At 38.6% G+C, this 18,427-nt stretch overlaps 1 protein-coding gene across 2 annotated transcripts in view; it reads left to right on the top strand.

The window, feature by feature from the left end:
* The first annotated feature begins 6,072 nt into the window (after positions 1–6,072).
* The window catches only part of LOC121239567 (NADH--cytochrome b5 reductase 1-like), a 52,663-nt gene continuing 40,308 nt past the window's right edge, over positions 6,073–18,427 (top strand). The window contains exons 1-4 of one of the 2 annotated variants that reach the window (XM_041136834.1): positions 6,073–6,417; positions 16,386–16,527; positions 16,696–16,786; positions 17,950–18,027. In XM_041136834.1, the coding sequence (XP_040992768.1) occupies positions 6,309–6,417; positions 16,386–16,527; positions 16,696–16,786; positions 17,950–18,027 (420 nt within the window). In that variant the 5' untranslated portion in view covers positions 6,073–6,308. The remainder of the gene's footprint in view (positions 6,418–16,385; positions 16,528–16,695; positions 16,787–17,949; positions 18,028–18,427) is intronic. The other variant, XM_041136835.1, reaches the window with a different exon arrangement.

Consider the following 18,427-nt stretch of genomic DNA (forward strand, 5'->3'; position numbering starts at 1 on the left):
ACCGATTAGAATTGAACTGGACCGGTACATATATATATATATTATTTTTAATATATTATGTAATATATAAAATATTATTTATATGATTTTTTTTATATTATTACTATATGCTAAATTGCTAATTAATATAACATGAAATTTTAAAATCTTATTATTTATGTCTATTAATCTTATAACATAAGATTAATGTAACATTTGATTGAACATAAAATTAATCATATAAATCTTAATATAGCATTTGATTGTGATATAACATAAATTAATCTTATAATTTTTAATATAACATTTGAATTTTGATATAACATATAAATTTTAATGTTATTTCATAAAATTAATATAACATTAATATAAAAAAAATGCAGAAAATGAGTCAATCACTTGCTAAAATTTTGTTGGAGTATGATTTTGTTTATCTATAAAATCAAAAAAGTAGGACAAAAATCGAAAAAATCAGAAGTTTCGGTTTCGGTGGTGAATCAGTTCGGTATCAGCTCTTAAATTTTCAAAAGTGATATATACCAATTTAGTTTTAAAAAGTGTCCAAAACCGGACCAAACTTGTGAAAGAATTGATGTGATAGAAGTAAAGTAGAATAAGCAACAGAGGATAGCGGAATTGTTCCAGCTTTTGAATTGATCTCTTTTTAGTAAATCAAACATCCTACACGGATAACTCTTTATAGAGTTTACAACAGAGTAGCTATCTTCTAGATATTACAAAATTTAAATAATAACAAGATCATTTCAAGAAAAAACTAATAATATAATATCTTTTCAAAATTTAAAGCATAACAGAAGATCGGATCAGCTGTCCTCCTAATCCTCCTCCTTATTTTCCTCCATTTGACAGTTACGGTTTGGTTTGTTATTAAGCTCCATTATTTCCTCTACATGCCCCCTCTATCTAAAGGGTAGTGTTCGAACATTTAGATTGGCCAATATGATTTGAAACTTGTGAGGAGACACCGATTTTGTTAATGAATCAGCAAGTTGATCTTTAGTCAATATGAACTGAACAATAAGCTACTTTCTTTGAACCTAGTCACACACATAATGAAAATAAATCTCAATGTGCTTTGTATGAGCATGAAACAAAGGATTGGCTGCCACGTATGTGGCTCCAATATTGTCACACCACAACATAGGCACGTTTGGAATTTTAAGGCTAATTTCATATAAAATCGATTGGAGCCATTGTAGTTCTGAAGCAGTATCCGCAAGGGACTTATATTCAGCTTCGGTACTACTACGGGCAATTGTGAATTGTTGCTTGCACCGCCAGGAAATAAGATTGTTGCCCATCAAAATGCAATATGCACCTACTGACTGACGATCATCTCGATCAGCTGCCTAATCGGAATCTGAAAACACTTGAACTGTAAAATTAGATGACTTGTTGAGGAACAAACCCGTTGATATGGTATGTTTTAGATAATGTAGTCCTTTTCACAGTCTGCCAGTGTGGTTCCAATAGTTTATGCATAAATTTACTTACTTTGTGTATTGAAAAAGCAAGATTAGGTTTGGTTAAAACTAAATATTGTAGGCTTCCAACAACTTGTCTATGGAGATGAGGATCTGAAAATTTAGCACCCTCAGTTGCAGAAAGTTGACATAGGACTTGTGCACGGCTTGACTTGTGCACGGCTTGGCTTCTGCCATGTGAGTGCGTTTTAGAAGATCCACCACATACTTACGTTGAGTTAAATGCATACATTCTCTTGAGCTCAAAACTTATATCCCCAAAAAGTAGCTAAGATTGCCTGTGATGATAATATCATCAACGTAACTAAGAATCACGACTAGAGCACCATCCTTGCGCCAAATAAATAGAGAAGTTTCGGCCTTGCTATCATGAAATCCTATTTCTCGTAACTTATCTGTTTGACGAGAGAACCAAGCTCTCAGAGCTTGTTTTAAGCCATATAATGACTTATGTAACCTATAAAGATGATGATGATACTGTAGATGAATGTAGCCCTTGAGGTTGTGCCATATATACTTCTTCTTCCAATTTTCCATGCAGAAAAGTATTTTGGACATTAATTTGCTTAATTTGCCAGTTAAAAGAGACAACCATGGACAAGATAATTCGAATTGTAGCATGCTTGAAAACAGGGCTAAAGGTTTCATTAAAATCAACACCTTCTTGCTGATTAAAATTTTTGGCAACCAACCCTGCTTTATAGCGCTCTATGGAACCATCGGCATGCTTTTTAATTTTGTATATCCAGCAGCAGCCAACAACGTTGGGCTTTAGAGGTGGTGCAACTAACGACCATGTTCCATTGCGTAAAAGAACATCAAACTCAATATTCATTGTTGCATGCCAGTGTGATGATTTTACTGCATCACTATAACATGATGGTTCTACATTAGCAGAATCAAGGGAGCTAAATAATGCTTTCGGAAGAGGGTACCTCACAAAGTCATCAAAGGTGGATTTTGGTTTGAAAATATTGTTTTTTGATCTAGTCACCATGGCATGCGTGCTGGTGTTTTGTGGTGTAACAACAAGATCTGAAGTTTGCAGAGGTGCAGCTTCTGGTATTTGAAGAGAGAGATGGATCAATAGCTATGATGACTGGGGAGAGGTAGAATTAGCAGGCCTGACAGGTCCTTCTTCATCTGTTCCTGTAGAGTGAGATACTCAAGGCACATTAAGATTATTTTTAGGTGGTAAGGTCGCAGATTGCATATCAGTAATTCTGGCAAGAGATGCCATTTTGAGATTTAAATGCAAGTTTACATGTGTGAAAGAATTTGATGTTAAAGATGGTGGGGGTGAGGGAATTTTCTGATAAGGAAACAATTGTTTCAATCTCAAAATGGCACTTGTACTCATGGTGATTAACACTATAATCAATGCAAACACATGATTTGCTTCGGAAATCCAATTTATGTTTGTTATATGGTCTATGATTAGGCCAACATGCACATTCGAAGACTCGTAAAAATAAAAAATTAGGGACTCGTTTATAGATAATTTGATAAGGGGACAAATTGCGGAAAGTGGGTGTGGGAAGACGATTAATTAAATAAGTTGTAGTATAGAAGGCATATTCCCAGTAATTTAGAGGTAAATTCGAATGTGATAACATACTGAGTCCTATCTCCACAATTTGTTTATGCCTTCGTTCAATGGAGCCCATTTGTTGGTGAGTGTGAGGACATGTTATACGATTGGCAATGCCATTCACTCGAAAATAGTTATGTAGCCTACAATACTCACCACGCCAATTAGATTGTATGGCCTTTATTTTATGTTCAAAATGTTTCTCCACTCAACTTTGAAATTGAAGAAAAACACCCTCAACATCAGACTTTAATTTAATTGGAAAGAACCATATAAATTTTGAAAAATTATCTAGAAAACTAACATATTACCGAGCACCTGTAGTTGAGGCTACAGAAGCCAGACCCAATACATCTGTGAAAATTAAGTTTAATGGAGAATGAGAAGCATAAGTAGACTTCCTAAACGGCAAAGCATGGCTTTTGGCTAATTGGCAATCGGAGCACACAGAGTGGCTTTTTATTTTTTCAGCTGGAAGCTTATTGAAGGATAGAACACGTTGAACAACTTGAGGAGCAACATGGCCAAGTCGACGATGCCATTGATCAAAGGAAACATGAATACGAGAAAGGGCTTGAGGATGAACATTGGTGTTGGAAAAATGGTATAAACCATTATTGACTTGGCTGCGATGAATGACGTTTGCTGAGTAATCCTTCATAAGAAAATATTTGTCATGAAACTTGAAATAAACATTATTAACAATACAGAATTTTTGAACTGAAAGTAAATTTTTCTGAATTTGAGGGACCAAGAGGACTTGATTTAACACAAAAGAATGAGATGATGTATTAAGAGTTGATTTGCCAGTTTTAGAGATACGCAAACCTTGACCATTGCCAACTTGGAGTTGGTCTGTACCATCATAGTCATCACTCTTTAGGTTCAGATTGGCCATATCATGTGTGATATGGTGAGTGGCACCTGTGTTCGCATGCCAGTCATTCTCCCAACCGCCATTTTTAGCTACAAGCAAGGCTTGTTTATTCTGAGATCGAGGAGGATCCTGATAGGTGCGATCGAAACGATGGTAGCACTTGCGAGCGGAGTGACCAGGTTTTCCGCAAACTTGACACATAACTAGAGAAGAATTATATGTGTCATTGTGGTTATAGGAGGAAGTACCCCCTCCCCGAGAATGATTATAGCAGCCTTTACCACGAGAGTTACTTCGCCCCCTATTTTGAGATTGGTGTAATTGTTGTTGGATGACATTTGCTTCAGCAAGTGGTGTAGGAGTAGAAAGATGATGACGGTTTAGACGAGATTCAGTAACAATGAGCAGAGAGTATACCTCCTCAAGTGTGACATGGTCAGTGCGAGCATAGATGGAGGATACAAAATTGTCATATTCATGCCCGAGTCCAGCAAGAACATAAGAAATGACATCGTCACACTTGAGAGGTTGACCAACCATAGCAAGTTCATCGACTAATTTTTTGATGGACAAAAAATAATCACTGGCAGATTGATTGCCTTTCTTGGCATTGGCAAGTTAAGTTTGAACTTGGATGGTACGAGCTTTAGACTGTGAAGAGAAATTTATTTCTAGTGCATGCCAAACCTCATGAGATATTGCATGAGAGACAACCTGGGCTAAGACACCCTCGGTCATGGAAGACATGAGAATGTTTAAGATGAGATTGTCTTGTCGCACCCATTGAGAATGCGCAGGATTTGGAATTTGAGTGGTTGCATTCGTATCAGGTTGCAGAGAAGAAATAGTTTGGGGAGGAATTTGGGAAGTACCATCAAGGAATCCATACAGATCCTAGCCACGGCAATAGGGCACTAATTGTGCCTTCCAGATGGGATAATTTTCGACAGTTAATTTGATTGAAACAATATTGGAGAGTGGAGTTATAATAGTGACAGAAGAAGCATGAGGATCAATGCTAGTGGAGAAAGAAGGAGAAGGAAGACATAATGAGACGCTAGTCTTTTGGTGGCTCAAAATGATACCATGTGAAAGAATTGACGTGATAGAAGTAAAGGAGAATAAGAAATAGAGGACAATGGAATTGTTCTAGTTCTTGAATTGATCTCTTTTTAGTAAATCAAACATTATACATGGATAACTCTTTATAGAGTTTACAACAGAGTAGCTATCTTTTAGATATTACAAAATTTAAATAACAATAAGAAGATCATTTCAAGATAAAACTAACAACAGAATATCTTTTCAAAATTTAAAGCATAGCAGAAGATTGGATCAACTGTCTTCCTAATTCTCCTCCTTATTTCCCTCCAGTTGACAGTTACGGTTTGGTTTGTTATTTAGCTCCATTATTTTCTCTACAAAACGAACTTGTTACACCTAGAGGTGACTAGCAGCCACCTTTGGGCTCAAGAAAGAACTGTTGTGTTTGACGATAGGGAGGTGTTAGAACTGAAAAAATTCGTCCACATCAACAGTTAGAAAACTTCTCGACTCTAGTACTAGCCTTAGTGACTTTTCTGATCGCCTCATGGTGGTGACAACCACTAGTGCTGATGAGGGCCACCATCTCGAACTACGACTGGACTAGTTTTATTTATGTGATTTCTTGAAATGTTTCTTAGGATGACAGCTATAATCGGCCACCTCAATTGATTGCCATAATGATGTCTGAAAATTGTTTTTAAAATAATTAATATTAGAGTTTTTAGAAATTTAGTTAACATGCTGATTAATCACATTCTAAAATATAAAAAGAAAATGTTTGGTTTATCAAATTACCTATCGAGCGTAGAAAAGATTTATCGAGCTATGAAAAAGATTCAACAAAATATACTATCTGTTTAATGTCAAGCAATACGTAGATAATATGTGGTGTAAAAACTTTTAAATAAAATTATTCTATATAATTTATTAAAATGTTAAGATGGAGTTAGGATTGAAGGCCTAATCGAAATTGTAGACATTGTCAACTAAAATATTATTAAAAAAAAAAAAAGCATTTATCCTCTTTAAAATTACAACCCAACTTTCTTCTTCATTTGTGTTGAGTCCACCAAAAGAGCATTTATTCCTGGAAAATCTTTGGGCAATGTAAACGCGGCACATGGCAAACTGATTCATTGCGGGCAGAAATCTCAAGCAACCCAGACAAATTCTTTTCCTGCATCCCTTGTTTTTCGTCCATATAAATATAGAGTTATAATTCTCGTCTCCACTGCGGACCAGAATTTTCATTACCAGTCACGCTGAAGTGCCTCCGCTGCGGAAACCTTTCTCTCCCTCTCTTCTCAAAATGGAACTGTTTCAGTCTCACAGGGCAGAGATGATAAGCATAGCCGTGGCTCTCGTGGCCATTGCCGCTGGCACCTCCTACTATTACTACCTCACCAAGAAACCTAAAGGTTCGGCTTTCGCCCCTCGCGTCGTTTCTCATTTTCGGTTTTTATCTTTCAATTTACATTGCCTCTGATTCCCAACATATTGTTTCCTTTTTGCTTGCATGTGCAATGTGATGCTTTATCTAAAGCCTAATTATAGTTAGCGAGAAGTTTCAAGTACATGGCAACTTTTGTTTTTTCTTTATTAGAGTTCGTTTATGATTGTATCGTCCATTTGGTTTTTAAATGCTCCTAAGAACTGCACCTCTCAGGTTAAAATTGATGATCTGAATGATGCATTAAAATAGATTCAAAATACGGAACTGATCGGAGAGAAAGCAAACTGCAGTTATTAATTTAATTTAAAGCAACGATAGTTGTTCCTAATTATTGTAATTGATGAACGGAGAAGATAAATATTTAAGATTTTATATCAACACTTATGAGAAAAGCATGATACAAATAACAGGAAAAATTGCAGATTTCAATTAGGTGTGGCGAGTAGGTTGCTGCCGTGCTCGCATGTTGTTTACAAAAACATGGACTTTAGAATATTATGTTACTGTCGCATTCTTGCAAATTCAGAATGGTTATTTGGAACTCATTCTGCTCTAGAAGGTCATTACAACGACAGAGGATTTTATATTAGTCCCATGGCCCATTTTCCTTACTTCAAAGCCCTAAGAAACCATTTGTAACAGTCCTTTCCATAGGCTAGGGATGTTACACACCTACGTAACTCACAGCAGGTAAGAGATCCAACGTAAAAATAATTTCTTCATTAAAATGAAGCCATTAAATATAAAAACATAATTGGAGTCTTGAAAGCAGAAGGAAACGGATAAAATAACATGCTAACATAAAATCTAAACAAACTAGTCACACTGATTTCATTGACACTAGGTTCTTCTATCTAAGCCAGCTTGCTCACCTGGGTGGTTAAAACATAAAACATTACCAAAAAAAAGAAAATAGTTGGTTCTGAGCGAGACTAGAAGGAATAGAAATAGTGAAGGAGAGAGAGATTGTAGGAAGATAGGAAAAAGAAAACATAGGAATGGTGAAGACAAATTACCCAGCAGCAGTTTTGTGATTTGCTAAGACTGGGCTCTCGGTGAAGTCGATCTTCGACTTGGCAGAGGAGATGAAGTGAGTAAAAGAATTGAGAGAGATGGGACTTTTAAGGCTATCTCTACAGTAACATGATTGTGAGGATAACATGGGGAAGATCTTTGAGAGAAGAGGATCTGTATAAATGCTGCTTTGTGACCAGGTCAAGCCTCCAAATACTCGTCCCTCTTAGCTTGGGACTGTCAAAGTATTCAGTATTTAATCTTATTATTAAAACATAATTATACATTATAATCATAATGTATTGGGGACTTTTAAAAAAATTATTGGGCTTCCAAAGAAGTAAGGCTTGTTTAATCAAACATTGATTCTTTAAATAGATTGCCCTTTTATGAGTTATGACCTGCGGGCAAAAAGTAAAAAATCTTGGCTCATCATTAAGGGAGTATGTTACCCCATCAAAATGTAAAAGATGAACTTAAAGATCAGCATCCAGATGCTAAAACTGCTTTTGACAGCAAGGTGGCTAAAGGGCCCTCTCTTTTTAATTGGGGAATTTCAGGTGAACCTCTTCAACTCATAGTCAATGAGAGAGTGCATATTTCTTCAAATTATGTATCCACTTACATGGCTTGGTACCAACAATAGACCAAGATTTTAGGAATTTTGTTGTTTACAAGGTAAATTATTATATGGATTCATACATCTACAATCTTTTGCTAAAGATAGGAAATAAATAAATATATTTGTAATTATTTTTATTTTAGTATCTCTTGTATTCCTCCCATGTACTTTGGCTGTGCACTATTTGTTTAGTTGATTTTTTTAACATATCAATAGAAGAGAAGGAAATTAGAGCTCTCAGTGCATCATAGTCAAATTTACTAAGAAAAAATAACATGTTTATGCTTTTATTGTTTTCTTACTTTTCCTTTGTTTTCTAATGACGTGGGATTTCACCATGATTGTATCCTTTGGGCCCACCCTTGGGGAGTAAATTCCAGATTTACAACCCCTCCTATCAGAACTGTGTATCAGGCAATTCAGGAGCTCTGTTTTTTTTTTTTCTCTGAAGTAAAAGTAATTAAGGAGAACTCTCAGTGCAAAGTTAACTTAGAATGTTTGTTTGAATGGATGTCTGGATACAATAATTTTCAAAATGTTTCAAAAAAGGTTTTGAACTTCAATCCAAACATCACTAGATCTCAGAAGTTTTTTTCTCTTTCTCGTAAAAACTTGTCATACAATGATTTGCTTAGGTTTCTGTGAAAAAATAAACATAAAATCCAAAACAACTTTCACACCCCCCCCCCCCCCCAAAAAAAAAAAAAAAAAAACTTATCAAAAAAAAAAAAAAACCCCCCAAAAATATTGCTTTTTTTTTTTAATAATTAATAAGGCCAAAAATATTGTATTTAAACGACTTTTCAAATTTTCCTACCTATTTTCAAAAACCCAATACAAAACATATTTCAAAAACCCTTTATCTAAGTTTTTCTATCAACTATTACAAAACCCAATAAAAATACATATCTCAAATCTTTTCTCAAACTTTCTGAGAAATTTTCAAAATTCGTTTTATCCAAGCTATTCTTAAGTCTACAGCTCATCCCAAGCTCACCCTATGAGCACTAGGCTGCTCCATGACAGGTAGTTTTCCCTTTTTAAGTCAAGAAATATAATCAAAACGAGTTGTTTATTTCATAAAACATTCAGGAGGGTTAGCATATTTAGGTCTTCATTAAACTAGACGACTGATTTTGTAGCACTGGGGAACTGATGAATTATACATATTGCATGATTCAATAACATTACTTTGCATTTCAAAATTTGATAAAAGGTAGTTATTGAATTAGTTACTACAATTGTTATATTTTATACTTAAAATATCATTTTGTTGAGATTCTTCTCCGTACAACCAAACTTAGACGATGAAAAATGAGTTCTTTTCCTCCAATGATGCTTGGTGGTCTATGATGGAGGGATTTCGTTTTTATTTGGTGTGTTAAGGATGGGATTTACAAAGGATTTAGTGATTGAGTCAAAAGTTTTTTCCTTAGAGATGGATGGCAACTTCTTGCTCATTACGGAGAGAAGTTGGAAGGTGATGAATAGGCTGACTTTGGGGTCTTCCTTGGTGCGGTGGTTGGTTAAAGCTTTGGAGGATTGTTTGAAGGGAGATAAGAAGGATTTTTACACTACGGTTAGGGAGAGCAATCACAGCTTCATAGTACAGAGGTGCTCGAATGCTCGGGGCCGATACATGGCGTTGGTGGAATATGGGAGTGGTGGCAGACGCAGTTTTATTTTCATACTGGAAGAGAAGAATGGCAATGGATGGAGGAGGATGTGGGAAGCATTGTGGGAATTTGTTGAAGATGGGAGAAGCAATGCTAGAGGGGCACCGTTTAGACCAGCGACGGTGGTGTTGTAGTCGCAAAAAGGCTCCTACAGGGAGGCATTGGTGCCTCTGCATGAAACTAGAAAAGGAGAAGGCGGCGACATGGGTGCTCAGAGAGGTGCTTACGCTAGAAAGGGCAATGGGTATGTTTCTAGCAGAGCACCGCGTAATGCACAGTGGAAGGGTGGTGGTGACAGGCTTGTTGTCGGCTTGGCAGAGGGTGATGTCCTTGGCTCGTTGCTGGACATGAAGACTGAATTGGGGAAGCTTCAAGATAAAGTGGAGAGGATGATATGGTGCATTCAACTTAAAGGAAATTTGGTTGATGGGCTTAATTCGGGTGATGGGCTTGAAGTCGGCCTGGTTGGGTAGGTAAATGAGATTACGAAGGGCGTGGGCCCAAAAGAAGCAGGACCCAGTGGCCTTGCAATGAATCAAGGTCTCCCGCATGAACCTAGCATGGTGGGCCTCCCTGTTGTGCCTCAACCAGTGGGAATTAGGCTTTTTGAGAGGCACGGGACCCAGCCTGTTTGGAGAATCTGAAAGGGGGGGTGATCCTTGACCCTCGACCGGTAGGAGCGGTGCAAACTCGTCTGGGAGATGTCCAGCAGCACATCAACCAGTCGGGGAACCGTTGACGGGGTCCTAGAGGGCGCCGATGATGATAGTGGAGCCGTTGGCATCTGCGATAAACAAGGATCTGGTCCTTTCTCCACCACAACGTGTCGTATTTGTGGTGGCTCCCGGCCAGACAATGTCGACAAACAGTAAGGAGGTAATATCTCCTCCGACGGTGGCTCTACAGCAGCCTGAGGTTGTTCCTTCTCTGGCGGTGGCCTTGCTACAGTTGGAACTGTGTACCGAGCCACAAGAAGAAGGAAAATTTTGTGGGTATGCTCTGTTTGATGCTCTCTCCCTCTCTGGGCAGTGACAAGGATGTGGTTATGGGGCTATCTCAGAAGCTCATTTCTTTTTAAGAAGGGAGGTTTGTTGGGGAGGGCGGAAACCTATGTGGGGAGGAGGAGAGGGGGACGCTAGCATTTTTGCAGTGGGTTCTTGGTGATGGGGAGCCCACTCCTCTGAAGCGTATGTTACTAGATGAATCCAGTGTGTCAGATTGGGTGCTCCGCAAGGTAAAGAAAATTCAATTTTGTGTGGGAATGGAGTGTGTGGGTTTTGAAGAACAGTTTATGGCCCTTCTTACGACTGTTGAAGTGGGTCACTCACAGTCCAAGAAATTTGGGTCTAAGAAACAGCGGAAGCTTAAACGACTCAATTGGTTGTTGAATTATGAGGGCAACTCCAGTTGCGTTAGATCCAAAGGGAATGGGATGGTCTCTCCTTTATAAAGCCAAAAATTATGTCTTGGAATGTCCACGGGTTGAATGAGGCAAATAAGCGACTTGGTATAAAAAATTTGCTTCGGGAATGGAGGGCGGATATATTATGTTTACACGAAACCAAGCTGAAATTGGTTTCTAGGAGAATAGTGCGAAGTGTTTGGAGTTGTACTTATGCAGATTGGGTTTACCTTGCATCAAATGGGGCTTCAGGTGGTATTTTAGTGATGTGGGATAAAAGAGTTGTGAAGAAAATGGAGGATTTTGTGGGGGAGTATTCAGTGGCTTGCTCCTTTAAGAGTGTGGAATATAACTTTTTGTTGGTTTTTGTAGGTTTATATAGGCTGAATGTTGACAATGATCGAAGACTTTATGGGAGGAACTTGCTGGGTTACATAGCCGGTGGAATCTTCCCTGGTGCATAGGTGGAGATTTCAATATCATTAGATTCCCTAGTGAAAGATTAGGAGATAGCAAGATGCACCCAGCAATGACAGATTTTTCAGATTGTATTTTTGACTTGAACTTGTTGGATATTCCTCTCATGGGAGGCTCTTTTACTTGGTCAAATAATTAGACATGAATTCGACTGGATATATTTTTAATCTCACCAGAGTGGGAAGCGCATTATCTAGAGGTGTGTCAAAAGAAGTTGCCTCGTTTTTGCTTAGATCATTTTCCCATCTTGTTGGATTGTGGTGGTATCCAAGGTGGTCGCCGCTATTTTAAGTTTGAGAACATGCGGCTTAAAAGTGAAGGATTTGTGGAAAGGGTTAGGCAATGATGGTCATCGTATCAATTTCAAGTTAACCCCTCCTACATTCTAGCCAGCAAATTGAAAGCTTTGAAGAATGACCTTAAGCTTTGGAATTCTCTATCCTTTGGAGACATAGGGGAGCAAAAGAAAACGTTGGTGGAGGGGCTTCAATAGTTTGATAGAGTACTTGAGGATAGAGCCCTCTCCTGAAGAAGTATTGTGGAAGATAGACTTGGCCTCAGAGTTGGAGTGAGTATTATCTCTTGAGGAGATTTCATGGCATCAGAAGTCAAGAGCATTTTGGTTGAAAGAGGGGGATTGAAGTACTAAGTTTTTCCATAGAGTGGCTAACTCTCATAGAAGAAATAATACCATTGAGATGCTGAACATCAATGGTACTGAGTGCAGGGAGGTCCTGGTGATTCGGGATCATGTGGTGGATTTCTTTGAACAGCTGCTGACAGAACGAGAGGGGTGGAGGCCAAAACTTGATGGTCTTGGTTTTGACTCTATTGAGCCACATACTGGGTCATGGTTGGAGCGTCCGTTTGAGGAAGCAGAGGTATATGATGTAGTAAGACGCATGGTTAAAGATAAAGCACCAGGTTCTGATGGCTTCTCTTTGGGCTTAATCCAGACATGCTGGGAGGTTGTAAAAGTGGACATCATGAATGTGTTTCAGGAATTGTTCTTGGCTGGGAAGCTCGAGAAAAAGCTTAAATGCTACCTTTATTGTGCTCATCCCAAAGAAGTTTGGAGCATCGGAGGTTAAGGATTTTAGGCCCATTAGCCTCGTTAATGGGGTATACAAAATTATCTCCAAGGTGCTAATTAGGGGAGGTGTTGGGTAAGATAATAATGAAACCACAAAATGCGTTTGTTCGGGTTCACCAAATGCTTGATTCAGTCCTTATAGCGAATGAAGGCTTGGATAGTAGATTAAAGTCTGGCTCCATGGGGATTATCTGCAAATTAGACATGGAGAAGGCATACGATCATGTAAACTAGGATTTCCTTCTTTATTTGTTGGAGAGATGTGGTTTCGGGGAGAGATGGCGAACGTGTATAAGTTGGTGCATCGTAACGGCAAAGTTCTCAGTCTTGATTAATGGCAGTCCCATTGGTTTTTTAGTAGTTCTCGTGGCTTAAGGCAAGGAGACTCGCTGTCCCCACTTTTATTTGTGATTATTATGGAGGCCCTCAGTAGGATGATCTCGGCGGTGGTTACAAATGGGTTTGTGTCTGGTTTCTCGATTGGTGACCCCAATCAGGGTATTATTATTTTGTCTCATTTACTTTTTGCAGATGATACGCTGTTATTCTACGAGATAGATCAAAACCAGTTGAAGGCAGTGAAGACATTTTTACCATACTTCAAAGCAGCGTCAGGCTTGAAAGTGAACTTCGATAAGTCAGAGTTAGTGCCAGTGGGGAATGACAACAATACTCGGCAGTTAGCTAGCATACTTGGGTATAAGGTAGCCTCTCTCCCTATGACTTATTTGGGATTGCCTTTGGGAACTGCTTCACGGGCTTCATCAATTTGGGATACAATCATCGAGAAGATAGGAAGGAAATTGGCAGGGTGGAAGAGATTGTACTTGTCAAAGAGTGGTCAGTTAACTCTTATTAAGAGTACCCTTTCTAATTTACCTACATATTTCTTGTCTTTGTTCCCTATTCGAGCTAGTGTGGTGGTTCGGATTGAAAAACTATACCGTGATTTCCTATGGAGCGGGTTGGGGGATAATTCAAATTCCACCTAGTCAGTTGGGATAAGGTGTGCAGGCTGATTTCGTTAGGTGGGTTGGGTATAAAAAATTTTAGAACATTCAATCGAGCCCTACTCTGGAAGTGGCTATGAAAGTATAACATGGAACTAGAAGCCCTATGGAAATTGGTGGAGGGACATCAGGCGTGGGTGGGGGGTGTTTAATCGCCATTCTAAATTAGTGGTGGACGAGGGTTCCCGGGATAAAGTTTTGGAGGGACATATGGTACGGGGATGAGGCCTTGAAGGATTCCTTTCCAGCTATATTCCGAGTGGCACGTGATCAAGAAGCTTCAGTAGCAGCCCTCATGCTTTGATCAGGGGACCAAGTTCAGTGGAATGTCACGTTTAATAGAGCGGTGCATGATTGGGAAGTAGACAACTTTGAGGCTTTCTTCAGCCTGTTATATTCTGTGGTGCCGAATGGACAACAAGCTGATAGGCTATGGTGGATACCCGCGGGTAAGGGTGCCTTCTCAGTTCGCTCCTTCCACAAGTCCCTTACACTTTTACAAAATAGCCAAGTCCCATGGAGGAAAATTTGGAGGAATAAGGTGCCTCCTAAAGTGGTCTTCTATACTTGGACATTAGCCCTGGGGAAGATTTTGACAACCGATAACTTGAGGAAGCGCAAGGTCGTCATCCTAGACTGGTGTTGTATGTGTAAGCAATCCTGCAAGACAGTAGAGCATCTCTTGTTACATTGTGAGATAGCTAGAGCCTTGTGGACGAAGTGTTTAGTTATCGTATGTAATGCCTGCAGCAGTGGTTGAGCTACTGGCTAGCTGGACTCTCTCTTGAGGTGTCCTCAAATTAAGGAGGTGTGGAAGATGATCCCGATTTGCATCATGTGGTGCATATGGCAAGAATGTAATGATTGGACTTTCGAAAACAAGGAGCGGTTACCAGAGGAACTTCGAGCGTTATTTTTTCTTATTTTATTTCTATGGGCCATAGCTTTAGATTTTAATGGCCTGAATTTTCATGATTTTCTTGTTTCCTCTGCTTCAACCTAGATAAGTCTTATCTCTTATATATCATCTTATATACTTGGGCTATGTCTATCTTTATTAATAATATTGTTTTACTTATAAAAAGAAAAAAAAAAGAATTAGTTACTACAATTTGTATTACAAGTACCTAGGTGTCTTGGTGTCTCTGTAAGCCAAACTTATGTTGGAGATAATTGTAGTGAGTGAAAGCTGCGGTGAGTGAAAGCTTGAACCTAAACGTATGTAGGCTTTGAGGTCATGGCAATCATACTCAAGATCCAAAGATTACGAGAGGGGACTTAGAAGTCAGAAGGTGGAGTCGTTGTGGAGGGAAATTATTGTTTGTAGACACGAAAGTTGGGGGGGGGGGGGTTGGTGCTCCAAGGAAGTGCGAGGAGGGTATGGTGTGGGCTTATGGAAATTCATTAGAAAGGGGTGGTCGAGTTTTGTAAGCCATACCAGGTTTGTGGTTGGAGAGGGTACAAGAATTAGGTTCTGGCAAGACGTTTGGTGTGGAGATTGGGCTTTTAACACAGTGTTTCCAGCCCTCTATAGTATTGCAGCGAACAGGGAAGCTTCTGTGGTAGATGTGCGGGGATCCCCTCACGACCCTCCTCAATGGAATGTCCTCTTCAACCGGGATTTTCATGATTGGGAATTGCCCACTGTTTCGGATTTCTTTAGCTTGATACATGCCACGGGAAATACTACGGCATAGGGGGATAAGCTGCAGTGGAGGATTAATGGCAACAAGAAATGTACAGTCAGGGCGTATTACAAAATATTGATATCACAAGCTGAGGCACATTTCCCTTGGAAGTCTATCTGGAGGTCTCGGGTGCCTTCTAAAGTGACATTCTTTGTATGGAGAGCTGCTCTTGGGAAGATATTGACCACGGACAATTTGAGAAAGAGGGGCTGCGTTGTGATGAATTGGTGTTATTTATGCAAAAAGGATGAAGAAACGGTGGACCACTTACTTTTACATTGTGAGGTGACAAATGTGCTGTGGGATGAGATCTTTAGAAGAGTCGATGTTGCATGGGTGATGCCTTTGAGGGTTGTGGATTTATTGGCTTGTTGGAGGAAGATTCAGGGCTATCCTCAAGAGGCAGTAGTGTGAAAAATGATTCCGTTGTGCATCATGTGGTGTATTTGGTCAGAAAGAAACGAGTGGTGTTTTGAAAACTACAGAATTTTTTCTTACACACTTTAATGCTTTGGTTTTCAGCTATTGTGCTAAATGGAAACAATGTGCATGACTTCTTTTCTTTATTCTCTTGATCTTAGAATGTATTTAGGTGTTCTTTTGTATACTTCCTGTGTACACGGGCTATGCCTATTTCATTCGTATTAATATAATTACTCTTACTTATCAAAAAGAAGTGAGAAGGTCCCGAGTTTGATTCTCGGAATGCCCCTTTAATATTACTTTAACCTTTACTTATAAAAAAAAAACGAGAGGGGACTTAGAAGCTATGGGGGTGTTTCGCTGATTTTCCTTTTGAGTTATTCAAACTAAAACAACCTCATTTTCTGCTCCTCACTTATCTGCATTCTCTATTCACCCCATGCTTCATTTTTTTTGTGTGCATAGACATACATGTGGCATGCCTCTCTTTATCGCAATTTTCAATGACACTTAGATGTGCCTTAATAGGTTGCTTGGACCCTGAGAGCTTCAAGGAATTTAAACTTGTCAAGCGCACCCAGCTCAGTCATAATGTGGCTAAGTTCAGATTTTCTCTTCCTACACCAACTTCTGTGTTGGGTCTTCCAATTGGACAGCATATGAGTTGCAGGTTTGATTTCTAAGTTGTCTCTTACTTGTCCACATCATTAAAAAATGCCAATGCCCAGCTTACTTTTTAATGAGAATAAATGCTGAAGTATGAGTGTGTACTGCTTGAATGAAACTTGTTATTTTATGGTTTATCACGATGATTTCACACTTTTCTGTCCTCTTCCAGAGGAAAAGATGGTCTTGGTGAAGAAGTTATCAAACCATATACACCAACAACTTTGGATTCAGATGTTGGATACTTTGAGTTAGTTATAAAGGTTAACATACTCTGCAACCTAACATTGGTGAATTACATTTTGTCATGAATGAATTAGAGAGCATCTTTTGTCTGGATATGGTGAAAAGTTTGGTTTTACACTGCCTAATGAGAGATTGGCACATCAGAATCTCATTGTTTCTCAAATAAAACGAGATCCATGGAATTAATGCCCTTATGAAAAAGAGACCCTATTTAAAATCTCATCTGGCCTAAAACCCTTCCTCCCATCTCCTCTCTCTCTGTCGCCAGCTCCAATGGCTGGTCTGTCCAATAACTTTGTTTGCTGCCTCATCTAATAACTCCATTTCTAACTCCTTTGGTCGCCCTGGCCAGGAACTATGCTCACTGCCCCAACTAAGAATTCTGTTTCCTACTCTTTTGACTGCCCTTTTAAAAAATGGCTGAAATGGACTTAGAATGGTTGAACTGTTGAAGAGTTTCTTGGACCTACCATCTCTCATTGTTGTACAAACTTTGTATAGCTGTCAACTTTCGAAATTAACCACAAATTGTTCTTCAACTATTATTTGGAAAAGACTGACTGAAAAATCAAATCCCAGGAAAAAAGACCTCTGAAACTGGGTTGGTTTTTCTCTTTAGAATAGACAAAAGTGAGAGAAAAATGCCCAAACATACAGGAGAGAGAACTCACTGATTTGCAAGAGTATAACAGAGCACATGGGCAGGCAGGCAATACATTATGCTTTCTCAAAAAAAAAAAAAAAAAAAAAAAAAAACTCAGTTTCTTGCCATTTTTTCTTCTGGGCTTCCAAGCAGAGTTTGAGGATAAAACTCCCAAAATACAAAGATAATAGCTTCTGTTTCATTTTTTATTTTCAGGGTCCAGTTGAGAGTGAAAAGGGAGAAATTCAAAAAAGGGAACCAGAGAGAGAGAGAGATGGAGAGAGAGAGTTTTCCCTCCTTTTTGAACAAAAAGTGTCAATGAGGTCGGATGGGTTGAAGACGGAGATTTTGGGGTCTTCTTTTTCTTAGACTGGGCTGTCATTTCTCGGTTATATCTGAGAAGAAATAAGAGCCTGACATGATCTCTCATTGACTGGTGTAAATAACAAGCTTTTACACCAATAGTGAATTGACGATATTTTCAATGAAGTATTGTGGATTTATTTATGTTACTTTATTTATTTCATTTTTAAATAGATGTATCCACAAGGAAGGATGTCCCACCATTTTCGAGAGATGTCTGAAGGGGATTACTTGGCTGTGAAGGGTCCAAAGGTAAAGTCACTCCCTTTGAGATGCATTATTTTCGATTTGATATATTGTCTAATGGTCCCCTAGACAAGGTAGCATGTTGAATTGTGCAATTCAATTGGAGTGAGACACTTAATTAATTATCACATGATTTACTTTGAACAAACTGGAGTAATATTGATTATGGGAATGCATGTATGGTCTATTGAATGAGCTGATCTCTATAAGCATTAAAAAGCACATTGCATAAATGGTGATGCCCTATTACATTTTAGTCCTCTCTCACATTCACTCATTCATGAAATAGATTAAATGAAGGAGATACCAAAGCCTAAAGCATACATTATATGCATATTTTTGTTAACAACTGAACATTACTTTTTAGCTATACATGCAAATACAATTTGTAGTCCAGATATAAGTG

This window comes from Juglans microcarpa x Juglans regia, chromosome 7D (assembly GCF_004785595.1).
Source record: "Juglans microcarpa x Juglans regia isolate MS1-56 chromosome 7D, Jm3101_v1.0, whole genome shotgun sequence".
In the NCBI taxonomy this organism is placed as follows: Eukaryota; Viridiplantae; Streptophyta; class Magnoliopsida; order Fagales; family Juglandaceae; genus Juglans; species Juglans microcarpa x Juglans regia.